The sequence below is a fragment of the Metopolophium dirhodum genome, chromosome 1, assembly GCF_019925205.1.
Source record: "Metopolophium dirhodum isolate CAU chromosome 1, ASM1992520v1, whole genome shotgun sequence".
Taxonomy (NCBI): domain Eukaryota; kingdom Metazoa; phylum Arthropoda; class Insecta; order Hemiptera; family Aphididae; genus Metopolophium; species Metopolophium dirhodum.
Genome location: NC_083560.1, coordinates 147,553,930 through 147,581,231, shown reverse-complemented (window position 1 = coordinate 147,581,231; position 27,302 = coordinate 147,553,930). Strand labels below are relative to the sequence as shown.

The 27,302-nt window shown below is 40.0% G+C and overlaps 3 protein-coding genes across 3 annotated transcripts; 1 reads left to right on the top strand and 2 right to left on the bottom strand.

Annotated features, from left to right (window-relative positions):
* The first annotated feature begins 11,065 nt into the window (after positions 1 to 11,065).
* LOC132933269 (uncharacterized) lies at positions 11,066 to 12,822 on the top strand. The gene is made up of 9 exons (XM_060999581.1): positions 11,066 to 11,132; positions 11,246 to 11,326; positions 11,415 to 11,459; positions 11,532 to 11,627; positions 11,729 to 11,767; positions 12,489 to 12,527; positions 12,600 to 12,650; positions 12,718 to 12,741; positions 12,812 to 12,822. The coding sequence occupies exons 1-9, from the start codon at positions 11,066 to 11,068 to the stop codon at positions 12,820 to 12,822; spliced, it is 453 nt and encodes a 150-aa protein (XP_060855564.1).
* A 1,942-nt stretch (positions 12,823 to 14,764) lies between these two features.
* LOC132933268 (uncharacterized) lies at positions 14,765 to 19,915 on the bottom strand. The gene is made up of 2 exons (XM_060999580.1): positions 18,771 to 19,915; positions 14,765 to 17,018 (listed from the first exon to the last, which is right to left on the bottom strand). Exons 1-2 carry the CDS (start codon positions 19,913 to 19,915, stop codon positions 14,765 to 14,767), a joined length of 3,399 nt encoding a protein of 1,132 aa, XP_060855563.1.
* Positions 19,916 to 20,802: 887 nt separating this feature from the next.
* Positions 20,803 to 25,304, bottom strand: LOC132933267 (uncharacterized). Its single transcript, XM_060999579.1, has 5 exons — positions 25,243 to 25,304; positions 25,001 to 25,172; positions 22,330 to 22,614; positions 21,667 to 22,280; positions 20,803 to 21,061 (listed from the first exon to the last, which is right to left on the bottom strand). Exons 1-5 carry the CDS (start codon positions 25,302 to 25,304, stop codon positions 20,803 to 20,805), a joined length of 1,392 nt encoding a protein of 463 aa, XP_060855562.1.
* Between the last annotated feature and the right edge of the window lie 1,998 nt (positions 25,305 to 27,302).

Sequence of the window (27,302 nt, the reverse complement as noted above, 5' to 3'; positions counted from 1 at the left end):
GTGAGGAGTGTTGTCGATGTCGGATGCCGCAGTGGTCTTGTGGTCTGGTCGTCAACCGAAGCCGACGCGGTGTATGGGTGATACAGAGGTCTAGTGATAGGGATCTGTGAAAAAATTAAGTGATAAGGATTTTAGATTTTGATAAGAAAAGTGGATTTATGATAAGGATGGTGGATTAGTGATAAGGATTTTGGATTTCTGATAAGGATTCTGGGTTAATGATAAGAATAGTGGATTGTGAATGGTGGACAATGTGCGACAACTGGGTAACTTCGTCAGGTATGCAATCCGACTGCGTCGAATCGCGGACAGCGTTCATTACTGTCACCGAGAACGGAAAAATTAATTACTTGAAAAAAAATTCAAAACATTTCGGGCTTCTATGCAAATCATATAGCAATCGTCTTTTAAGGGTGTCTAGCAGGTCAGTCACCTCAGTGGTCCGAGTAGGCAATCCGACTTCGTCGGATAGCAGACAATATGCGTCGGCCGGTCGTCAGGTATGCAATCCGACTGCGTCGAATCGCGGACAGCGTTCATTACTGTCGCCGAAAACGCGAAATTAGGTAATAAGTTTCATGAAAAAAATTGTAACATTTCGGGCGTCCATGCAAGTCATATAGCCGTCGTATATTTTTGAGTGTCTAGGTGGTCAGTCACCTCAAATGACGTTCACCGTAATAATAAGGGTAGGGTGTCTAGCAGGTCAGTCACCTCAGTGGTGTGGGTGGGCAATCCGACTTCGTCGGATAGCAGACAATATGCGACGGCCGGGTCACGTCGTCAGGTATGCAATCCGACTGCGTCGAATCGCGGACAGCGTCCATTACTGTCGCCGAAAACGCGAAATTAGGTAATAAGTTTCGTGAAAAAAATTCAAAACATTTCGGGCTTCTATGCAAATCATATAGCAATCGTCTTTTAAGGGTGTCTAGCAGGTCAGTCACCTCAGTGGTGTGGGTAGGCAATCCGACTTCGTCAGATTGCAGACAATATGCGTCGGCCGGGTCACGTCATCAGGTATGCAATCCGACTGCGTCGAATAGCGGACAGCGTTCATAACTGTCGCCAAAAATGCAAAATTAAGTAATAAATTACGTGAAAAAAAATTATGCAAAATTCAAAACATTTCGGGCTTCTATGCAAATCATATAGCAATCGTCTTTTAAGGGTGTCTAGCAGGTCAGTCACCTCAGTGGTCCGAGTAGGCAATCGTCGGATAGCGGACAATGTGCGACGGCTGGGTAACTTCGTCAGGTATGCAATCCGACTGCGTCGAATCGCGGACAACGTTCATTACTGTCACCGAAAACGGAAAAATTAATTACGTGAAAAAAATTCAAAACATTTCGGGCTTCTATGCAAATCATATAGCAATCGTCTTTTAAGGGTGTCTAGCAGGTCAGTCACCTCAGTGGTCCGAGTAGGCAATCCGACTTCGTCGGATAGCGGACAATGTGCGACGGCTGGGTAACTTCGTCAGGTATGCAATCCGACTGCGTCGAATCGCGGACAACGTTCATAACTGTCACCGAAAACGGAAAAATTAATTACGTGAAAAAAAATTCAAAACATTTCGGGCTTCTATGCAAATCATATAGCAATCGTCTTTTAAGGGTGTCTAGCAGGTCAGTCACCTCGGTGGTCCGAGTAGGCAATCCGACTTCGTCGGATAGCGGACAATGTGCGACGGCTGGGTAACTTCGTCAGGTATGCAATCCGACTGCGTCGAATCGCGGACAACGTTCATTACTGTCACCAAAAACGGAAAAATTAATTACGTGAAAAAAAATTCAAAACATTTCGGGCTTCTATGCAAATTATATAGCAATCGTCTTTTAAGGGTGTCTAGCAGGTCAGTCACCTCAGTGGTCCGAGTAGGCAATCCGACTTCGTCGGATAGCGGACAATGTGCGACGGCTGGGTAACTTCGTCAAGTATGCAATCCGACTGCGTCGAATCGCGGACAACGTTCATAACTGTTCATAACTCCCCGGGTCATCCGCACCGACGCCTTACCTACCTACCTACCTACAGAGTTGAAAACTGGCGTCGAATCTATGACTCTTAAGCCGTTTCGCCGTCCCGGCGAATCGCGAACGCGGTCCCGGCGTCCGCGGAGGGCTTTTGAGCCGGCGATCTCACCGCATCGGGCAGCGGACGACCGGCTCCGCCACCCTCGGACGTCGAAAACGCGAAAAAATCGGACCCTCCGACGCACGTATTTATGCCTGTATATAGTAATACCTACTCGACGTCGGCGATATCGGCACTCCACTCTCGGCGTCGTCCCGGACGAAGTCCGGCCGCCCGCGGCCTAGAAATTCAGCGGGGAACGCGAATATCACGTCGGCGGGGAGGTGAGACTTTCGAGAGAGCGGTGAGACGCGACTTTAGTCGAAAAACTCGGAAAACTCGGTAAGACGGCGACGACGCCGCGCTTTTCGCTATCGTTCTCTACGCCGCGGCGCTCTAAGATATTCAAGTACGGCCGCGCGCGGCCTATAAATTTAACGGGGAACGCGAATAAGTCGCGAACGGGAGGTGAGACGTTTCCAAAACAGTTAAAACTCGACTTTTCGAAAAAATTATCGAAAAACGCATGCGACGGCGGCACTCCTATCGCACGTCGTCTCGGCCGCGGCGGGACGGGCCGAGACAAAGTACGGCCGCGCGCGGCCTCACAATTTAACGGGGAACGCGAATAAAGTCCGAACGGGGCCGTCCGAGGTGCGCGAAGGCGTTAAAACACTAATTTTGAAGAAATTTTGAAAAAATTCATCAAAAGTGATAAGGCGGAAGTGATAGCGAAAGGAAAATAACGAAAAAAAAAAACGTGAAAAAAAAATTCCGGATTAACACGGCCGCCGCAAATTATCTCCAATCCCGGCGGCCGGCATCGAAACCACGACCCCCGGATCATCCGCACATACGCCTAAACCTACCTACCTACCTACTGAGTTGAAAACTGGTGTCGAATCTATGACTCTTAAGCGGTTTCGCCGTCCCGGCGAATCGCGAACGCGGTCCCGGCGTTTGCAGAGGGCTTTTGAGCCGGCGATCCCACGGCTTCGGGCAGCGGACGACCGGCTCCGCCACTCCCGGACGTCAAAAACGCGATATTCGTGAAAAAAATCGAACCTTCCGACGCACGTATTTATGCCTGTATATAGTAATACCCACTCGACGGCGGCGTTCTCCGCACTCGGCTCTCGGCGTCGTCCCGCGGACCCGGGACTTGTACCGGACGAAGTACGGCCGCGCGCGGCCTATAAATTTAGCGGGGAACGTGAATAAGTCTTCGACGGGGAGGTCCGACGTCTTCAAAAGGGGTGAAACTCGAATTTAAAAAAAAAAACGTCAAATTTTCGTCAAATCCGTATATCACGATAAGGCGAAAGTGATGGCGAAAGGAAAATGACAAAAAAAAAAACGCGAAAAAAAAAAATTCCGAAATATCACGGCCGCCGCAAATTAACGAAATTCCCGGCGGCCGGCATCGAAACCACGACCCCCGGGTCAACCGCACCGACGCCTTACCTACCTACCTACCTAGTGAGTTGAAAACTGAAGTCAAATCTATGACTCTTAAAATATATCTATGACTCTTAAAATATATCCCTCCGACGCATATATTCAAGCCTGTATATAGTAATAACGACTTGACGCCGCTAAATTTATTATTGTTGTTAATCAATTACTTATATAAAAACAATATTTAGTAAACGTATCTATACATAAGCAATATCAAACAGTATAGGCATATCATTATACAATTTAACTACCAGATTTTACTGAAACATATGAAGATCTATTTGTTTATTAATATTGTATTATATGGTATCTGCAGCATTATAATTTTTAATTTCCTCAACCAATCAAGTCACCTAAAACCTGTAATGAATTAAGTGGGTACTATATAGTTATATTGTACTATTGTCTATTCAAGTAAAGAACCATATAATGCAGCCCTTGTTAAATAATATAGGTGGGTCGCTCAATAAATGTGTAGATAATAAAATAGTATTAATTAAATATTAATTATTAAATAGTTTAATAGTATAGTCATATCATAATACAATTTAACTGCCAGAATTTAATTAAATACATAATAAATTATATTTTGTCTATTAATATACATAATTTGACTAACCTAACAACTGAAATATTTTATTATACATTTAATATTTAACCACATAATCGTTTGACATGGGCTCAAAACCTACCCATATAGTATAGTCATATCATAATACATTACCTCAACCAATTAACTCACTTGAACTGTAATATATTAAGCACAACATACTATAAGTCTGTTATGTTACTATTGTCTATTCAAGTAATTAATTTATTATGTTTTAAATAGTTTATTTCATATTATACTCATAATTAAACCTACCTATATAAGTTGTTTCAAATAGTTTATAGTCATATAATCATACAATTTAATAAAAGCAGTAGCTGTGTATATTTTTTATTTATTAATTTGATTTTATGCTAAAGATTGAAGAATTTCAAGAAATTAATTAAATACATTCATTTTTACTATGTTTATTTATATTGTATTATTTAAAATCTGTAGCATCGTTTGTATTTTACACCAAATTTGACTCACCTAAAAACTGTACATAAAATACATAAAATTTATAATTAGCAAATTATATTACCTCAAAACTGTAATATATTTAGTACTACCTTTATAGTATACATGTAGGTAAATTATATTATATTGTCTAATTCAAGTATAAAAGAACCGTCCCATATATTCCATAAGTTCTATTTTGTTATTGTATTATTTAGAATCTGTTGCAGTATATTTTGTATGCTACACTAAATTTATTTACATATTTAATATTTAACCACATAATCGAGCCCAATAAATATTGCTCAATAAAATATGTACCTAGTCAATAAAAGCCATAGCTGTGTATATCAATTTGTTATTTACCTTTAAATTAACTGTTTATTAATTTGATTTTGTGCTCTTTACGGGGTAAATAAACTCACTTGAACTGTAATATATTTAGCACAACATAGTATACATGTACATTAGTTATGTTACTATTGTCTATTCGAGTAATTAATTTATTATGTATTAAATAGTTGATTTCATATAATACTCATAATTAAACCTACCTATATAAGTTGTTTCAAATAGTATATAGTCATATAATCATACAATTTAATTTCCAGACTTTAATTAAATACATACATTTTTATTTTTTCTTTATTAATATTGTATTATTTAAAATCTGTATCATCATTTGTATGCTACAACAAATTTGACTCACCAAAAATCTGTAATGAATGAAGTGGGTACTACATAGTTAACATTTAGTTTAGTTATTATAAGATAATAAAAGCATTAGCTGTGTATATTTGTTATATTTTATTAATTTGATTTTATGCTAATGATTGAACCAATCAAACAATGCTTAGTAAATGTAGCTAATTATTTATCAAATAGTCTAATTGATCACTTAATACTCATAACTAAACCTACCTACATAAGTAATATCAAATAGTATAGCCATATCTTTATACAATTTAACTGCCAGAATTTAATTAAATACATTAAGATCTATAAGTTCATAATAATTATTGTATTATATAGTATCTGCAGCAGCTTTGTATCATACATAAAATTTATAATTAGCAAATTATATTACCTCAAACAATCAACTGCCCTAAAAACTGTAATATATTTAGTACTACCTACATATTATACAATGTAGGTAAATTATATTACTATTGTCTAATTCAAGTATAAAAGAACCGTCCCATATATTCCATAAGTTATATTTTGTTATTGTATTAATATTATTTAGAATCTGTTGCAATTCGTTATTATCAATTTGTTATTTACCTTTAAATTAACTGTTTATTAATTTGATTTTATGCTCTTTACTATGTAGTAGGTACATACTATATTGCAGTTTTTAGGTGAGTCAGAACTGGTAATCATTAATATAAAGTTAAATTGTATAATGATATGGCTATACTATTTGATATTACTTATGTGGGTAGGTATTGTGTATTTAATCATGAGCATAAAATCAAATTAATAAATAGATAATCAAAAGGTAAATAATAAATTACAGTTTTTAGGTGAGTCAAATTTGGTAAACAAAAATTTAGTGTGGCATACAAAATATACCTACCCGTAGTATAGTCATATCGACCAATCGATCAATAATAATATATGTATTGTAATACACTCTGCGTTGAAGTATTCGAACGTTTCCGTCACATCCATCGTCGACTCGAGCTAGGATATTATTATATAATTCAACTAACCCAACCACCGTATCAACTCTTAACATTTAGGCGTTTATTTATTAAGTATACATGTACCTACAGTACCTTCTGTGGCTATATCGTGTATCAAATATATATGTATACCGATATGAGTAGCTCACGGCGTCACCGAGACCGAGTAGGCAAAAGTCTGTAAAATATAAAATCGAACGCTTCGACGCATATATATATATATGCCTGTACATAATAATAACGACGCCGACCGATCTCGCTGTTCGCGAACGAAGTACAGCCGCAGGCGGTCAATACATTTAGCGGAGAACGCGATTAAGTCATCAAGGGGGAGGTCCGACGTCTTCGAAAGGGGTAAAACTCGAATTTTGAAAAAAAAGGTAAAATTTTCGTTCAATACGAATAAATAATATGATAAGGCGAAAATGATAGCGAAAGGAAAATGACAAAAAAAAAAATGTGGAAAAAAAAATTCCGATTTAACACGGCCGCCGCAAATTAACTCCCGGCGGCCGGCATCGAAACAACCCTGACTCTTAAGCCGTTTCAACGTCCCGGCGAATTACGAACGCGAATTCGACGTCCGCAGAGGGCTTTTGACAGGGCAATCCCACCGCTTTGGGCAGCGGACGACCGGCTCCGCCACCCTCGGACGTCGAAATCGAACCCTCCGACGCACGTATTTATGCCTGTATTTAGTATTACCCACTCGACGGCGGCGATATGGGCACTCGGCTCTCGGCGTCGTCCCGCGGCCACGGGACTCGTCCCGGAGGAAGTACGGCCTATAGATTTAGCGGGGAACGCGAATAAGGGGCAAACGGGGAGGGCAGACCCCTCGAAAAGGGCTAAAACTCGAATATTTTAAAAAAAAGGCAAAAAACGCGCGCAACGGTGGCGGACGTAAAGCGCGTCGTCTCGGCCGCGGAGGGCCAAAAGGTACTCAAAATCTGACGGGGAACGCGAATAAGTCATCAACGGGGAGGTCCGACGTCTTCAATAGGCGTAAAACTCGAATTTTGAAAAAAAAAACGTAAAATGTTGGCTAAATACGAATATCACGATAAGGCGGAAGCGATAGCGAAAGTTAAATACCGAAAATTAAAAACGCGAAAAAAAGAATTCCGAATTAACACGGACGCCGCAAATTAATTTCAATCCCGGCGGCCGGCATCGAAACCACGACCCCCGTGTCATCCGCACCGACGCCTTACCTACCTACCTACCTACTGAGTTGATTACTGGAGTCGAATCTATGACTCTTAAGCCGTTTCAACGTCCCGGCGAATTACGAATGCAGTCCCAGCGCCCGCAGAGGGCTTTTGAGCCGGCGTTCCCACGGCTTCGGGCAGCGGACGACCGGCTCCGCCACCCTCGGACGTCGAAAACGCGATATTCGCGAAAAAAATATAACCCTCCGACGCATGTATTTATGCCTGTATATAGTAATACCTACTCGACGGCGGCGATATCGGCACTCCACTCTCGGCGTCGTCCCGGACGAAGTCCGGCCGCCCGCGGCCTAGAAATTCAGCGGGGAACGCGAATATCACGTCGGCGGGGAGGTGAGACTTTCGAGAGAGCGGTGAGACGCGACTTTAGTCGAAAAACTCGGAAAACTCGGTAAGACGGCGACGACGCCGCACTTTTCGCTATCGTTCTCTACGCCGCGGCGCTCTAAGATATTCAAGTACGGCCGCGCGCGGCCTATAAATGTAACGGGGAACGCGAATAAGTCACGAACGGGAGGTGAGACGTTTCCAAAACAGTTAAAACTCGACTTTTCGAAAAAATTATCGAAAAACGCAGGCGACGGCGGCACTCCTATCGCACGTCGTCTCGGCCGCGGCGGGACGGGCCGAGACAAAGTACGGCCGCGCGCGGCCTCACAATTTAACGGGGAACGCGAATAAAGTCCGAACGGGGCCGTCCGAGGTGCGCGAAGGCGTTAAAACACTAATTTTGAAGAAATTTTGAAAAAATTCATCAAAAGTGATAAGGCGGAAGTGATAGCGAAAGGAAAATAACGAAAAAAAAAAACGTGAAAAAAAAATTCCGGATTAACACGGCCGTCGCAAATTATCTCCAATCCCGGCGGCCGGCATCGAAACCACGACCCCCGGATCATCCGCACATACGCCTAAACCTACCTACCTACCTACTGAGTTGAAAACTGGTGTCGAATCTATGACTCTTAAGCCGTTTCGCCGTCCCGGCGTCCGCGGAGGGCTTTTGAGCCGGCGATCCCACCGCATAGGGCAGCGGACGACCGGCTCCGCCACCCTCGGACGTCGAAAACGCGAAAAAATCGGACCCTCCGACGCACGTATTTATGCCTGTATATAGTAATACCTACTCGACGTCGGCGATATCGGCACTCCACTCTCGGCGTCGTCCCGGACGAAGTCCGGCCGCCCGCGGCCTAGAAATTCAGCGGGGAACGCGAATATCACGTCGGCGGGGAGGTGAGACTTTCGAGAGAGCGGTGAGACGCGACTTTAGTCGAAAAACTCGGAAAACTCGGTAAGACGGCGACGACGCCGCGCTTTTCGCTATCGTTCTCTACGCCGCGGCGCTCTAAGATATTCAAGTACGGCCGCGCGCGGCCTATAAATTTAACGGGGAACGCGAATAAGTCGCGAACGGGAGGTGAGACGTTTCCAAAACAGTTAAAACTCGACTTTTCGAAAAAATTATCGAAAAACGCAGGCGACGGCGGCACTCCTATCGCACGTCGTCTCGGCCGCGGCGGGACGGGCCGAGACAAAGTACGGCCGCGCGCGGCCTCACAATTTAACGGGGAACGCGAATAAAGTCCGAACGGGGCCGTCCGAGGTGCGCGAAGGCGTTAAAACACTAATTTTGAAGAAATTTTGAAAAAATTCGTCAAAAGTGATAAGGCGGAAGTGATAGCGAAAGGTAAATAACGAAAAAAAAAAACGCGAGAAAAAAATTCCGAATTAACACGGCCGCCGCAAATTATCTTCAATCCCGGCGGCCAGCATCGAAACCACGACCCCGGGTCATCCGCACATACGCCTAAACCTACCTACCTACCTACTGAGTTGAAAACTGGTGTCGAATCTATGACTCTTAAGCTGTTTCGCCGTCCCGGCGAATCGAGAACGCGGTCCCGGCGTCCGCGGAGGGCTTTTGAGCCGGCGATCCCACCGCTTCGGGCGGCGGACGACAGGCTCCGCCACCCCCGGACGTCGAAAACGCGATATTCGCGAAAAAAAATCGGACCCTCCGACGCACGTATTTATGCCTGTATATAGTAATACCTACTCGACGGCGGCGATATCGGCGCTCTGCTCTCGGCGTCGTCCCGCGGCCCCGGGACTCGTCTCGGACGAAGTACGGCCGCGCGCGGCCTATAAATTTAGCTGGGAACGCGAATATCGCGTCGACGGGGAGGTGAGACTTTCGAGAGAGCGGCGAGACGCGACTTTAGTCGAAAAAGTCGGAAAAATCGGTAAGACGGCGACGATGCCGCGCTTTCCGCTATCGTTTTCTGCGCCGCGGCGCTCTAAAATATTCGAGTACGGCCGCGCGCGACCTATAAACGTAACGGGGAACGCGAATAAGTCGCGAACGGGGAGGGCGGACGCCTCGAAGAGGGCTAAAACTCGAATTCTCGAAAAAAAAGGCAAAAAACGCGCGCGACGGCGGCGCTCGGTCTGCACGTAATCGCCACCGCGGCGGGCCCGCCGGGAAAAGAGTGCGGCCGCGCGCGGTACGTAAATTTAGCGGGGAACGCGAATAAGGTCCGAGCGGGGCCGCCCGGGGACCCCCGGGGGGGTAAAACTCGAAAACGTGAAGAAATTTTGAAAATCTGGAAAAAAATCGCGAAAAGTGATAAGGCGGAAGTGATAGCGCGGCGACGGCTCCGCCGCCGCGTCCCGACCGTCCCATTGGCGGGTTCTCTGTTTTCCCTCCATTATCCTCTATGCTGGTACGGGAAAACGCCATAGGGGGCGCCCTCCTAATAAAAATATAAAATATCGATATAATATGTCAATTCAATAAATCAGCCGTGCGATATCGTCACCCGCATGGGTTACCTGCCTTGACTCTTGTTATTGTCGCCGCTCTAAGACTGCGCCGACGACCCGACGTCCGACTATAACCGTTATTAAACATCCGACAGCCGTGAATAACAGAAAACACGTGAGTATACAATTTAGTATTAATTTAATTTGTTGCTTTTTAAAACGTTGACCGCAGATCGTAGGTATTAATCAATCAATGTAATGTAACACATGCTTTCCGTTCAACGAATTTAATATTTTATCATACCATCGACTTAATAATACCGACAGATCACTTATTGTTTGTTTTACTATACACTTTCTTTATTGCTTTTTATTTGTCAACTTCAGAATGAGTAACAAAGTCTAAAACATTAACGGCAATTGCCAAGCGTACATCAGGGCCTTGTTTTTTTAACACGTTCAACGCGGATCGTATATAATAATTTATTAATTTAAATAATAAAATAATAATATAAATTTGCGAAGAAAATCGAGCCTTAGTTTTGTCTGCAACACATGCTTTCTGTGAAACTAAATATTTTTTCTATTTTTTGTTTTTGTTTTTAACACGGTCACCGCCGATCGTATTTATCAATTAATGTATAATGTATATTGTTATACCATATAAATTTTCAAACGCTGGCTTAGTTTTAGTGTGCACCATATGCATTTCGTTAGACGAATTGAATATTTTATAATGCCACAAACATAATAATGCAGACCAATCAATTGTTTTTTTCAACTGTCTTATTAAATTTAGAATGAGCGTCTTCAACATAAGTCGGAGCTGCACAGTGTATGTTAACCACGGGCAAGACCGCGCTCAACGTAAGTATACATTTGTATAAGATCATTGGTTAATATATTATATATTATCTACCCGTTTCAGAATTTTATAACTGTTATGTATATTATGTATATAATTGTAATTTATATTGTAGCCAAGCCCAGAGGTGGCCCGTCGAAAGGGGGCGGTGGTGGTGGTGATGGCGATGGCGGTGGCGGTGGAGGTCGCGACCGAAGTAAGCATACATTTGTATAAGACTATTGGTTAATATATATATATTGTATACAATTAGAAACGATTAAAATTATATCTACCCGTTTCAGAATGCTATAACTGTGGTAAACAGGGACATTTGTCCCGGGATTGCGGTGAGTGTTTACTTTACATATTCCTTAATAACAGTCTTAATATTATGTATATAATTGTAATTTATATTGTAGCCAAGTCCAGAGGTGGTCCGTCCAAAAGGGGCGGTGGCGGTGGCGGTGGCGGTGTCAGGGGTCGTGATGGTGGTAGGCGGAGGGGTGGTGATGGTGGTAGGCGGCGGCCGTCGTCAAGCGTAAGGATATATTAGTATATTTAAAAAGACATTCAAGTTTTCGAAATCAAAAAATCTAATTAAACAAATTATTTTCAGGACGGTCTACTGAAAACGGCCTCGCCGCGGCCGAAGAAGGTAAGGATATATATTTAGTATAATTAAAAAAAGCGTTCAAGTTTTCGAAATTGATAAATCTAATTAAACAAATTTTTCAGGACCGTAGGCAGACGGAAAGTCGGAGGCCGCCGAACGTAATGATATATTAGTATATTTAAAATAATTATCAAGTTTTTGAAATTTATAAATCTAATTAAACAAATTATTTTCAGTAGGCCAGCAGTAGTCGACCAGCAGACGTAAGGATATATTAGTATATTAAAAAAAAGCTATTGAGTTTTTGAAATTTATAAATCTAATTAACAAATTATTTTCAGGAGGCCAGCAGTAGTCGACCAGCAGACGTAAGGATATATTAGTATATTAAAAAAAAGCTATTGAGTTTTTGAAATTTATAAATCTAATTAAACAAATTATTTTCAGGAGGCCAGCAGTAGTCGACCAGCAGACGTAAGGATATATTAGTATATTAAAAAAAAGCTATTGAGTTTTTGAAATTTATAAATCTAATTAAACAAATTATTTTCAGGAGGCCAGCAGTAGTCGACCAGCAGACGTAAGGATATATTAGTATATTAAAAAAAAGCTATTGAGTTTTTGAAATTTATAAATCTAATTAAACAAATTATTTTCAGGAGGCCAGCAGTAGTCGACCAGCAGACGTAAGGATATATTAGTATATTAAAAAAAAGCTATTGAGTTTTTGAAATTTATAAATCTAATTAAACAAATTTTTCAGGACCTCAATCAGACCGCCGAAACTGCGCAGCCGCCAAACGTAAGGATATATTAGTATATAATATATTTAAGAAAAATTCAAGTTTTGTCTAATCAAACACATTATTTTCAGGAGCTCTACGTCACAGCAAGGGAGACGCCACCGAGCCCACCGCCAAACGTCGTAAGGATATAATATAAATACTTTAGTTTTTGAAATTAATAATTCTAATCAAACATATCATTTTCAGGTACCGATAGCAGACACCCAATAAGTGAGTTTTTAACAGGAACATTTTTTCTCAACAAAAATTTTTCTATGTTTATTTGTTATGTTTTTTTCAGATGATCAATAAAACATGACTATATCATTTAAAATTATATTTTATTTTCCTTTTCCTCTCCTACTGGATATTTTTAAATTACTATGTGTGTACTTTGGGTACAGTATGAAGGATTTTTTTAAATTTCTATTAGTTACCAAAAACATAATATAGTTCATACTATTACAACACAATAAATTATGTATGGTGTGTGGATCAAATAAGAGTTATAAATAGTTATAATGGTTGTCAGGATGTCAGTGAAGTTAATGACATTAGGTAGGTATTGCATGGGATGTCTAAAGATTTGCATGTAACAAAATTAAAGATTTTAGAATCAATATACTACAATGAGTAAAACAAATACAACCTAAATTGTATACATATTTCCATTGTTAAAGTAATTTAATTTCATGTGTAATAATAATATAAAACTAATAAAAACTAATAAAAAAGTAAATAATATAATATGTGTTTCCGTCTCATCCGAGAGTTACTTTTCATAGCAATTGATCCAGTGGCAAAATAAATTATATCAATTCACGGTGACCTAGTATGTAGTAGCACACTACATAATATTAAAGTTTTTAGTGAATAAAATAGTATCATCAATGGTGTTTTATTATGTAAAACAAATTATGTAAAAAATAATCAACAGCAATTTGCAGTGTTGTAGCGTGTACAAAATGTTGCATTACACATTATCTTATATAATAAATTATAAACTAAATATTGTTATTAAGATATCCAATTGTGTGTATAGTATCAATGGTTTTTTAAATTGTTATTTTAGTTATATTAGTTAGGTTAGGTTCTACTCATGTACCAAATAGGACAAAACTGTTGTGCTTATTAATTTACTGTATTTTAAAAAAATTGTTATTGAACAAATGGTGTTTAACACAAAACAAATACTCTTTTACTGAGCAAAACAATTAATACAATGTCAATTATATAAATATTGAAATAATTACATTTATATATAGTAAGTAAATAGTAATAAAATTTAATTATATAGAATCTAATAGTAATGAAATCTCAATCATGAGTAAAACAATTAATAAAAATATGTCAATACGTTAATACAATTAAGTAATGTCTCAACCATTAATACAATATAAATCAATCAAGTAGTTCAGCGAAATACAGTGTACAAAATATTAAAAATATTGTGAGTACAGTGAAATTGACTGATTAATGTCAATAGCATATATATGATTACATAAAAACAAAGGAGAACCATTAATACAATATAAATTAATACTACTTAAGAAAGAAATACAACAATAAAATGGTGTAATAAATATTGGGAACATAGTGAAATTAACTTATTAATGTTATTTATACATCATATAATATAGGTACATTAGAATCTTAATGTGTGAAATAAAATACAACATTTAAATTAAATTGTCTGTACTATCTGTACTATATCATACTATTCAATAGGATGTGGTACAATACAAATAACACAGACATTACATACATTGTTTGACATTAGTTACGAATTCACATTATAGTGAATTCGCATCCAGAGAGAACCACGAGGAGGTTGTCAAACTTTCTCTCCGTTAAGCCCGAAGGCAAGGTCCACGAAGTACCTCCACACAGACCACGTAGAACAGCGGTGTAACGTATTATGTTTGAAAAATATGTCACACATGTTAGGTTTAAAGTCACCTAGACTATCATCATCATCTTTGAACATCGGGCGCATGTAGAACACAGACCACGTAGAACAGCGGTGTAACGTATTATGTTTGAAAAATATGTCACACATGTTAGGTTTAAAGTCACCTAGACTATCATCATCATCTTTGACCATCGGGCGCATGTAGAACACATACCACGTAGAACAGCGGTGTAACGTATTATGTTTGAAAAATATGTTACACGTGTTAGGTTTAAAGTCACCTAGACTATCAGCAGGCGTCACCTAATTATAATATACTTACCATTGTCACCACTCGTTGCATTACAGAACTTCCCTGTACACTATGTTCTTGGTGACGAATCGGCCGCTGTCATCGGCGTACATGCCGACTCTCACGGACTGTGCGTTTCTCACCCTCGAAAACGCCACGTACAGTTGCCCGTGCGTGAACACAGGCGACGTCAGTAACAAACCTACACGGTCGAACGTCTGACCCTGCGACTTGTTGATGGTCATGGCGAACGACAATCTCACCGGGAATTGAAGGCGCCGCAGTAAGATGGGCAGGTCGTCCTCGCCGCTGGACGTGAGCGGTATCTTGGGCACGACGATGTCGTCGTCCTGTGCTTCACCGCCCAAAATCCTAGCCTTGAAATTGTGACGCCGCAGTTCGGTGACCACCAACCTCGTACCGTTGCACAGTCGTCTCCTCGGATCGAGATTTCTGAGCAACATCACGATGCACCCCACCTTCAACGTCAGCCGGTACGGCGGCAGGCCGTCCGGTTCCAAGCTGTTGAGGAACTCCGTGGGAAAATTGGCCACTTCGTCGGGATCGTCCGCCATCATGGTGTCGACGGCGGTGTAGCTCATCTGAGCACCGTCGACGCGCTCCAGCACGTCCCTGTTGACACCTCTACAGTCTTCGTTGGTGGGACACACAACGATTCTCCGAGCGAATTCGTCGACGTTGGCCAACGACATTTGCTGCGGGTACACGAAATCGATCAAATCATCAACGTCGCATACCATTTGCCGCGGGATTTGCACGGTGTTCGGAACGCCGTCGACCGCGGGCAGTCGGCCGTTGCCGAGCTCAAGCAACCAAGTCGCAAAGTCCGCGTCGTGGTCCGCGCGCATGTTCTGGACCAGATTGAAGCGCTCCATGACGCGCCAAAGACCGTTTTCCTTGATCGACGACATGACGATCTCGGCTCTCGTCCCTCTCCGGACCACGGGCAATATCTGCCTGAAGTCGCCGGCGAACAGCATGGTTTTACCGCCGAACGGTAATTCCGATGCCATGACGTCCCTGAGCAGGCGGTCCACCACCGTCAGTTGCAGTCCCGGCGACATTGGGGCTTCGTCCCAGACGATGAGCGCCGCGTTGCGTATCTTTTGCGCTCGCTCGGACTGCATGGTGACGCTGGACGTCGAGTCTTCGGTCAGCGTGCCGAAAGGTAGTCCGAACGTCGAGTGTACGGTCATGCCGCCGTCCATGAGCGACGCGGCGATACCGGTGAACGCCACGCACAACACCTCCCGCTGCGGAGGTCGGTGCCGAAGCGCCCATATCAGGCATCCGTACAGCGTCGTTTTTCCGGTACCCCCGGGTCCGTCGACGAAGAAAGTTTTCGCCACCTCCCGTTGGTCATCGACGGCCGCCATCACGCGGTCGTACACCGTTCGCTGTTCGGCGTTCAAGGCGTCTACTTGTGGGGCCCACCGTGCCGCCGCGTCTATTGCCCGGAACAGCGCGTCGTCCTGCAGCGGTTCCAGTAGACGGGGGTCGGCGAGGGGCAGACCGTAGTCGCCCGGCGATTTTCGGTGTACACGAAGTAGATCCTCGATGGCCGCCAGACACGCGGCCCTCGCGCGGTCGACGTCTTGGAGACGGCGGTTGAAGTCCTCCATCATGTTTGCTTCGTTCGCCTCGTACAACGCCAGCGGGTTTGAGGGCTCGCAGAACACCAGTATAGTGACGAACAGATACCGCAGCTGCCGCGGTGTGTCCAACGTCGCCGATTCCGTCAAGCAATCCCGCCACGCTCGGTCGTCTTCCAATAATCCGAGTGCAACGGCAGCCGCCGTGAATGTTTCGTGAACGACCCCGTCCACCGTCCTTATGTCTTGAAAGGACTTCGGGCCTCTTCGGTTCAGAAGTAGCAATCTCAGGTGGAAACGGTCCCGGTCCAGTGGGTTTACTATGTACATCCGAGCCAACGTAACGTTTGCCATCCGAATCCGCCGCGGCAACCATTGGGTGACATTTCTTACGAGTACGTTTTCTTGATTACGTGGCATCTGCCAGGTGTAATGCGTCGGTATTTCTTGGTACAAGTATTGTCGAGCATTCACGTCTGTTGTGTTGAGCGCGAAGAACTGCGTGAGTTTCGTACTACGCACAGCTTGGTTCTGTAGCCGTTCTTCTCCTTGGCCCGGCGCAAAGTACACGTTCTGACGACCCTCCAGGTGGACAGGAAGTCTGACGACCGTGTGACTTTTGCCGTGCAATTTGTACGAAAACAACCGCCAGATGCCTTCTGGTGGGCTGACATATCTTGAGTTTACGTAACTGAAAATTAATATTGAAAAGATAACTAACAATGGCTCTATAGATGATACCGTCTGGTGTTGTGATTGGTATTATTATTATTATTATATAATTCAAGTAAATGTAATTTATTTTTTGTTCTGTAGACACAAAGCATTGCATTACAATGTGCATGTGACGAAGAATCCCTACAACCGTTGAACGATATATTATGATGTTTTAATAAATAAATGTCGTGAAATCAAATTGTTAATGTCAACTCGAGTAGCTAAATATAATCATAGTGGACCTCTAGTGAATGTTATGAATTAATTTATATAAGTATACAATTTAATCTATAATTTACAGAGTTGGTATTAGTATATTAGTAGTATATTAGGTGATCAAGGTGATAACAGTGTACACATAAAATATTCAAAATTTAAATTATTATTATTATTATTATTATTATATTATATTATATTTTAAAATTTGTATCAGGTGGAATACATTATAACTGTATAATATTATTTAAGAATGGCAAAGCTGTAGGAATGTTAATTTATGCCAACGAAAATAACAATCCATAAAAGCGTGTTTCACATTGCCGAGGTGTTGAAGTTTACAATTTGAGACAGTATATTATGTGATCACGGTTAAACTTAGATCAGGTTATAAACCAAAATTTATATCTATTAGGTATGTTAGTTAATTGGTGTACTTAATGTCATTGATGTTCAGTTCTGTATGCAATGTAATGTGTATAAACAACTTGAATGAAAAAGCATAAAATAACAAATTTAATGTAATAATAATAATACCTAAAAAACACACATTAAATGTTAAGTATATAATATAGCTAGTATACAATAGTAAAAAAACTAAAAGTTATCGGTAAACGATTACAACTACCCTAAAAACCTAAAAAATAGTGAGTAAAATAATTCATACACACTGGACACACTGCTAAAAATGACACATGCATAAAATATTGTTATATGCTAATAATGATGGAATGGTAATAATTTTCAATGTAATACCTATAATAAAAATCTATCAATAATAATGTAGACCACCTATAGAACTCTCTGTAGAAGTACATAATATAAGGTACAACCTACATATTAATTAATATATAATATTATAAAAATCATAAGACACTATTAAATCATTTATTAATTAACTATTTATTTAATTTATGTTTAATACTGTATGCAATAGAATGTTTATTATACACAGCTTGAATGAAGACACATGAAAAAAAGGATTAAATGTAATATAAAATTATAAAAATCTTAGACACTATTGATGGGAATTATTAAAAATTAATAAATGATTTATTAGTTAACTATTTATTCAATTGATGTTTATTACTGTATAATAATAATAGTTAATAAATGTAGAAGTTCCTAAAGTTTTGCTCAACTGAATATTCTTATTAAAATTTAGAAATGTTTTCATAAAAAAGTAAAGTTCTTTAATCATTAAAATTTTAGTTTTTAGCCAATGTCAAACCAAAGTAATTTTATTATTTCAAACTAAAACGTGTACATATTTAAAATTAAAAACAAAACAAGAGTAATACAATGGAATAAAAACAAATGTAATTAAGTAACAGAATTTTTAAATTTAAGATTTTTATGTGAATTTTAAAAATTGTCCAATTTAATATTTAAAATTCCTGAACATAAAAAGTAGTAAACACACTAATTAAACATATACAATATACTATTATAATCATTATACCTAAATTTAGAAATATGTAAATTATTATAAAATTAAGTTAAGACTCACTTGGCAATCTCATCCTGGTCCTGAACTTCCAACGTCACACGGTCGTGTCCCTTGTATATATACTTGTAGATATACATGACACTCTTTATGGACGTGCATATCTCGACGTTGATGTGCGCGTCATACTTGGCCAGAAGGTAAGGGTTGTATGGCACTACACACTCGTTACCAACCTCACGACCTCTCACAAGTACCACCCGGCCGTCATCCGGTCGGCGGTACTTTGGATATCCGCCGTCCGCAACGTACACAGTCTCCTCTGCGTACGCTTTCGGGAGATCTTTGGAGCATTTGTTGTCCACCATGCACGGACACTGTGGATTGACTGTTCCACACGGCCCGTGGATCATGTGAGACTTGACGCAGTCGTGTAAGCGCCTGTCGATTGCGGGGTCCGGCAAGAAGGCGCAAACCACGTCGTCCACGTCCTCGGCCGTGCGGAACTTACAGTCCTCTGCCAGGATTATCAGTATATGCGCATGGGGCAGACCACGTTTCTGAAACTCGATAGTGTACACGTAAGCGCCGACATTACCAAACACACGATTCACAGTTATGTCACCTATTAGCTCCTGTAGCTTCCTGTTGAACACTCTGGCCACCAGGTCCGGCCTGTCGCATGCCGTGCTGTGGGCAGCCAGGTTTTCAGTGATCTCTGGCCACCTGGGATTGCACGTAAACGTTATGAACAGGTCGGGTTTCCCTTTGGTACGCACTATGGTGATGGCGTCTTGATAATTCATCTTGTTGAATCGGTCGCTACCCGTGAACGTCGACGGCAATATGACCCTACGCCCGACCGCCATGGGATCGACGTGGAGCTGTTGGTTCACATGGTCCATGAGCCCTTGATACGCTTCGGCGAGGAGATCCCTCTGGTGCAAACGTATGTAGTTCAGATTATTCGACTCCATTCGAACAGTATGGTCGCACACATACATCTGCAACAAGAACCGACCCTGATGTAATAAACTAAACAGTTCATGTCTTTGGTCGTTATTTCCCTGATATCTAACAGCCAAACGGTAGCACGCAAACTCTCTGATACTGTTGCGATTGCGGACATTGTTTCGTCGGTTGCCCGCTTGCAACATCCCGTTATGCCAACCGGCCTCGCCGTACGGGAAAAACAGCGGATACAACATCGGATCCGAGTGACACGACCCTTGTGAAATGTAACGAATGGTATATATTATTTAAAGTGAATTGCTAAATCAACGATTTGTAGTAGCTGGGGGTTAGAGGATGGAGTTGTGATTGTGTTGTGAGTATAGCAAGTACATAACCGCAAAAGAAAGGTAATGTATAAAAAAAATATGAACTCTGATCTCTTTGTATTCCAAGGATTTATAGTGTATATTTGTAAGTGATGTCTGTTATGAAGTCCAAACAAATCATGAAATTAAGCACCAAAGTAATGTGACTATATTATGTTTGATTATTGATAAATTATATAGTACACTACATACAAATCATAAGACGACTTATCGTCATACTATCACTACAAGATGAATATAATTTATAATGAATATGGTTGTAAGGAATTTAATATTGTTAATTTAACTTTATCTAATATTTTATGTATACATAGGTCCCCTAGCTCGAATAGCAATACATGATCTATTATGATTAAATTATGTCCTGAATAGAATTCCTGGCCTGTCTATCTAACATTCTAATCACTGATAAATCTTTGAACGACACTTATTGTCGGAGATGCGAACAATAATATAATTATCCTTCATAGTCTTTCATCTGTTTATTTCGCAAAAAAAATTTGTCAAATTATCAGTAAAGCTTATTAAAATAATTGTACCTCAGATTGTTTAAGTAATAGAATTTAATAGATTCATTCAAAAGAATGTCCAAAATGTAGTGTATACTTAATGTAAATTTAAAATCGCAGTGTCAGCTTTACTGTACAACAAAAACTATGATTCTATTTGATGGTTTTTGATATTAATGTGCAATAAATATAGTGAATATAAGTGAACAATTTGAGTCAGCTGTGTTTATAGGAAATAATTATTAACTAACCCGCTGGTATGGTTTGCATCCTGTGTTGCGGGTTGATTGGATTCGTATCGTAGATGACCAGATTAATGTCTCTTGGCGGACGACCCCCTTCGCCTACGAACACGGCCGCAACTTCGTTTGCGGTAGGCAGGTTGTTTCGCCCGTCGTCCCGGGCCGCATCTCGGACAAAATGCATCGTCACTGGCCTAGGTCGCACACCTGCAGGATCGGCGTCGGCTAGGTCTCTTTCTGCCAGCCACACCTCACGCATGTTCCTGGAACAAATATAGACATGTATATTTTTATACTTGGACAGACTCCACGTAGAAATCATAAATAAATCATTCAGTGCATTTAACTCTATAATTGTATAATTAACATAATACATAATAATAAATATATATATTATAAATGTGTGTGAAGTGTAGTAAGCTTAGGAGACCACATAGGTTAGGCAATAACAATAAAACCTATACTTCGTATAAAATATAAAAACGTCCCAGCCCTAAGTTATATTTAATGTTACCTGTATCATTCATAAGTACATATAACTCTGTTGGTAGCAGAGTAAAATTATAATAAACACATAAAATACATATAATATTTAATATAATTTAAGTAATAAAGGTAAGAAAATTTTTTGCTTTGTATACTATTTTGAATGAACATTAAGTAATAACTGCAGTATATTGGTAGCCGTGAGTGTCTAATATCAACGTAATATCTAGTTTGACAGTTAACATAGTTAGTTTATTGGTTACAGTGTGTAAATTTTTTTGTTTTTTCTGTCTACTTTGAGAAAGGGATCTGTAAAAGAAATTTACTCTAAGGGGCAATTCATATTCCTAATGTTAATAAATACAATAAATTTATATCTTACTTAAAAGCCATTGCGTACGGATTTACGTCCCGCAGAAAACCGTCCAATAGTCCCATCACAACTACAGACAGTTCACGATGATTTCTCTGCAGAGCCATCCCAACGCGGCGGGCGTTGGCCTCTGCGGACTCGAGGAAATACAACTGACAGTAGTTGGCATCTACTCGGTCAACGGCCACGTCATTATTTATCCTCTGATAAGTTTGGCCTTGGATACACATCGTTCGCGGTCCACGCCCTCGCAAACGCCTGTCGTCTGTGCCACAGCTAAACGCAGCGAATGCCAGGGCGTTGTTGTACCGGCGGATGTCGTCTCGGAATCTACGACCATCCTGTGAATCTCCAATCAACAAACTCATTAGTAAAAAAGGGGCGGGCAACAACGCGTGCTGTCCTGCAGCGGTCACTTGACCGTTGTTACAGCAAGTGGAGAAGTGCCTATTGGCATCCCGGCCCACAACCTCGCCTTCGAAGTGGCGGGCGTTACACTGTGTGCAGATTCTGTTTAACGCGCCCGCGTTGTGCTGCTCTGGAAGCGGGTGTGTCACGCCTGCCTGCCTGTCAATTATTGGCGCACGCCCTCGGGGTTGTTCACCCACGGCAAGTGGTCGGAACTGCAATTTAAATGATAAGTTTTATTTATGGTTTTTTTATAAGTAAGACATATTTACTGACCTCTTCGTCGACGTCTGGCTGCAACTCGTCGAGCATGTCCACAAACTCCAGTTCCGCTTGCACTTCGTCCATCTGCACTTCTACCACTTCCACGTCATCCCCTCCGTCCATCTGTACCTCAACAAATTCCACGTCCTCCACCACCTCCACTCCTTCCACATCATTCCCTATATCCACTGGGACGCCAACGACTTCCACGTACTCCACACCCTCCACTGGGACGCCGACGACCTCCACGTCCTCCCTTTCTTCCATCTCGACATCCCCAAGCACCTAAAAGTTAGGTTGAGTTTAGAGTAGGTACAATTGTATTGATAATTCTATATAATTATAATAATAACAACAATAATTATTGCTATCTATGACAGTAAGCGTAGGTATTTATATGAAATAAGGTTTATGTCACACAAATAAAAGCATACATGTTGTAGTTAGAGTGAGTCTAAGTCTAAGAGTATCACATGTGAAATGATAAAATACCTATCTAGTGCCCAACTTACAAATGAAGGAGAGTAAACCTGGGTCAGTAGTAAATAGTGATGTGGTGGGGGTAATATTAAGAAGTGTGCGAGAAAAGTATTTTGTTTATTGGTAGTAGAATGTATATTATTGCTTTCACTCAACTGTATAAACACAATATTAAGTATACAATATCAGATATGTGAACATATTGCATGAATGTATACAATATATAGTTTGTGGATAATGTAGCAAAGTAAATAAGCACACATGTATGTTAATATAAATGTTTTTTTTTTAACTGTGTAAGAAAACATTCCAAATGCCTATAATAATATAATAACTAACTGTAACCGTAGAACATGTATAATACTACTAAATGCCATTGAAGGTGTGTAAAACATCAATACAACAATATAGATAGTATAAGATAAATGTTGTTAAGAGATTTTCAAGAGAAAAAGGTCTACCTAAATAACATCAGTACAATGCTCTAGGTTAAGATATCTGTTGTATTTACAAGTACCAATCATAGAACAAAGAAATCCACAGAAGAATATTTAAGTTGTTTCACACATACTAATAATCTTTCTAACAACAATAACTTTGAAACGTTGTAAAACTGTATTGCACTGTATAAAAGTATAAAAGTATACATGTTGTAGTCCAGATCATTTTTCAAAGAGTTGTACAAAATAATGTGTGTGACTACGCCTAAATCTAAGCTCTGCCCATCCTAACATCAGTACAATGTTGTATTAAGTATTAAAATAAAATACTAATAAAATACTTATCTAGTACACAACTTACAAATGGCCTAGTTCAGTAGTAAGTAGTAGTAGTAGTAGTAGTAGTAGTAGTAGTAGTAGTAGTAGTAATAGTAGAAAAAAAAATGTGTTATTTAATACAGAACTTTAACTTACAACAATAAAAAGAAAACATTTTAATGATTGTGTGTTCAATCTTGTGTTGGTTAGGTATTACTGTGACAACAACAATAACGACTTACATTTAAAAAATGTATTGCACTCTATAACAGTAAGTGTAGGTACTCGTATGCAATAAGTGCATTTATATGAAATCATTATATGATAAGTTGAATGTAAGGTTGAATATGAAATCATATATGTGGTGTTATTTTTTAAAGAGTCTTCAATGTGATAAAATCAAGCACACCTATATTTATCACCACTAAGTATTGATATAACACACATCAGTAGTAAATATGTTACACCGTAGTACAAACAAAGTTAGTTGTATAAATAAAGGAAAGAAAGTATTAAAATAATCTTAACATTGCTAACAGTACGGCAATATGTGAAATTATAAAACAAGTGTTTTATCCAGTACACGGTTCACAAAAAAAGGAGAGGTTAGTTAGGAGTCTCTAGTAATACCTACTTTGTGTAGTAGTAACATTAAGAAAATGTAAATTTACGTGAGAAAACCTTAAGTGTTCTATAGTAAAAGTTGATATATTAGTATAGTTATGAGTTAATCTAGGTAAAATAAGCTTTACCCAGTGTTTGATAAGCAAAGTGTTTGAAATCTGAAACAGCAGTAACACAATTGAATGTCGTTCAAGTTATTCTACAATTTAATCATAATATAATAAGTTGAATGAAAGTTTTATGATAAAATAGACATTTAGTTTTCAAGAATGTTGTACCGAGCCAGTATAGTATGGTAGTATAGTAGAGTACAGAAACAATGATATGCATCTAAGAGCACAGTGAATAATTAAGCATGTAAGGAATTTTAACCGCAGGTTGGGTACTACTCATTGTCATTGGCTTAACTTTAAAAATTACATACTATGGAATAAACGTAAACAAATGAAATGAAATTAGCACTGCAGAAATTGTAAATGTTGTGAAAATTTATCAAACTTGAAATAATGAAGATATGTGATCCAAATGAGTGTAATATCATGAATTTTGTTATAATATGTCATTCACTTGATATTGTGTATTAAACCGTATTTATAAGGTCTAGAAGTATACTTTTGTGAGGTCATATGTATTATGTTACAACAAAAAGCTTGAATGCCATTGAGTTAAGTTATGAAATTAAGTTAGGTTTGAAATACACAGTAGGTACATCAAACTCACGAGAGTATACAACAGTATTAGAAGTCCAGTCAGACGGGCATACAGTCATGGTGTACTGCAATGAAATGATATTTATTGAACACACTCACCAAAGAAGGCACTGCCGTGGGCCACAGACGGCGGCGCCGCGCGTTTCCCACAGCGTAGTCGACACCGGGGACGAAATGCCTCGAACACAGCTGAGATGTTTGGTTCACGGGAAAACCATGGTCCACCACAAATGCCACCCACTCAATACGACGATGTACGGCAGTTGGAAATCTAAGAGGCGACACATTATTATTTATTATAATATATATATCGATATGTATCAACGTGTTGTGTGAAATACCTGTGTACGGAAACGTCATCGATGTTGTCCACAACTCCGCATAAAGCACAGCGTTTGACCATTTTGAATAGCCTAAAAACATCATCACGAACGAACATATTATAATAATAGGAATAATAATAAGTGAAAAGTAAATACTGAATATTATGAAAACCTCGTGGTAAAAAAAAAACGACTGATACAGTTTGTTATCAGCGGTGATGTATGAGTATCGTGTGTTATTTTTAGAATTAATAGGTACACACCGGCTTACATGATGTACATAAAAAATAGAAAAATACGAAAAATTACATACCCAGCTCGCAGTAGCACAATATTATGAATTAACCGTAAAACACGTGTCCGCAATGGCAACGCGCCGAAACGGCCAACGGACTTACACGTCTAAACGTATTCAGCTAATACGAATGCGGTTTAATTAACGTTGTAGGTATTCAAAGTGTACGAAAAAAACTCGAAATGCGCCGTGAGCAGCGGAGAACGATGTCTGTAGGCGGTGAAAATATGTTCGTTGGCGATACGCGCCGCCACGAATACACCTGTAGTTTATCTATCTAAAATAGTATAATATAGTAGTAGTAGATATAAAAGTTTACTCACCGGTTTGTGAAAAGCGCCCAATGCAGAACAACAAAACTCAAAGAAAAGCACTGAATATTAAATAATACAACGTATTAGGCTTTTCGGTGAGATTTGATGTACGTTGCAAGAGCGCCGGTCACGAGATGAGGCAGGTTGACACGGGCGCGTTTCGCGTCGCCAAAGTTGTCCCCCCACGGCTCCACTCCACCCCACTGCAAGCGTATAATGTTGCGTATAATAACGGTCGTACTGTATGATCGCGCGTAGTATTGTGCACTGTATAATATTGATGGTCCACTTTTAATATTTCTCACGCATGCATAAACACTTACCTATTATTGTATTGTGGGTATGTACGCACACAATAATAATAAGAAAAAACAACCACCTAACCTAACGTACTTATATTTACCTACGTCATTAGTGTACAATTGAACGCAAATAGGTATACCTACACTTGAAGTAATAGTTATTATAATAATTATTATGTGTCAAGACATTCGGTACCGACCCAACGAAAACATCGTGACCGTTATGTTTATATATTTATTATGTAGGTACATGATATAATATTATTAAGTTACCATACGATATACGTGTTTAGTATATTGGTGTCTTTTATCAGATACACGTGTAGGATAATAAGATCCTATACGACCTACATAAACATTAAGCATGATGTATATGATAATATGTATATCTATATACATATATTTGAAAAATCGCGTGAAAAAAATATATTCAAGTCTAATTCATTTGTTTTCATGCGCTCACCGCGACGTCAATCGGTCAAACGGGGAGATCATCAGAATTATAAAAGGCGGTAAAACTCTGAAAATTTCGTTTAATATGATAAAGCGGACGCGGCGAATAAGGGGCAAACGGGGAGGGCAGACCCCTCGAAAAGGGCTAAAATTCGAATATTTGAAAAAAAAAGGCAAAAAACGCGCGCAACGGCGGCGGACGTAAAGCTCGTCGTCTCGGCCGCGGAGAGCAAAAAAATACTCAAAATCTGACGGGGAACGCGAATAAGTCATCAACGGGGAGGTCCGACGTCTTCGATAGGCGTAAAACTCGAATTTTGAAAAAAAAAAACGTAAAATGTTGGTTAAATACGAATATCACGATAAGGCGGAAGCGATAGCGAAAGTTAAATACCGAAAAAAAAAATTCCTAATTAACACGGCCGCCGCAAATTATTTCCAAACCCGGCGGCCGGCATCGAAACCACGACCCCCGTGTCATCCGCACCGACGCCTTACCTACCTAACTACCTACTGAGTTGATAACTGGCGTCGAATCTATGACTCTTAAGCCGTTTCAACGTCCCGGCGAATTACGAACGCGGTCCCAGCGTCCGCAGAGGGCTTTTGAGCCGGCGATCCCACGGCTTCGGGCAGCGGACTACCGGCTCCGCCACCCTCGGACGTCGAAAACGCGATATTCGCGAAAAAAATATAACCCTCCGACGCATGTAT

Excerpts from the sequence above, each read along its gene's own strand:
- LOC132933269 (XM_060999581.1), top strand. The coding sequence starts at position 11,066 with ATGAGCGTCTTCAACATAAGTCGGAGCTGCACAGTGTATGTTAACCAC. Across the intron at positions 11,327-11,414 it reads CGGTGGAGGTCGCGACCGAA|AATGCTATAACTGTGGTAAA; the intron begins GTAAGCATACAT and ends TACCCGTTTCAG. Across the intron at positions 12,651-12,717 it reads CGAGCCCACCGCCAAACGTC|GTACCGATAGCAGACACCCA; the intron begins GTAAGGATATAA and ends TATCATTTTCAG.
- LOC132933268 (XM_060999580.1), bottom strand. The coding sequence starts at position 19,915 with ATGTTGTATCCGCTGTTTTTCCCGTACGGCGAGGCCGGTTGGCATAAC. Across the intron at positions 17,019-18,770 it reads GACCAGGATGAGATTGCCAA|TTACGTAAACTCAAGATATG; the intron begins GTGAGTCTTAAC and ends ATTAATTTTCAG.
- LOC132933267 (XM_060999579.1), bottom strand. The coding sequence starts at position 25,304 with ATGGTCAAACGCTGTGCTTTATGCGGAGTTGTGGACAACATCGATGAC. Across the intron at positions 22,615-25,000 it reads CCACGGCAGTGCCTTCTTTG|GTGCTTGGGGATGTCGAGAT; the intron begins GTGAGTGTGTTC and ends CCTAACTTTTAG. Across the intron at positions 22,281-22,329 it reads ACGAAGAGGTCAGTAAATAT|TTCCGACCACTTGCCGTGGG; the intron begins GTCTTACTTATA and ends TTTAAATTGCAG.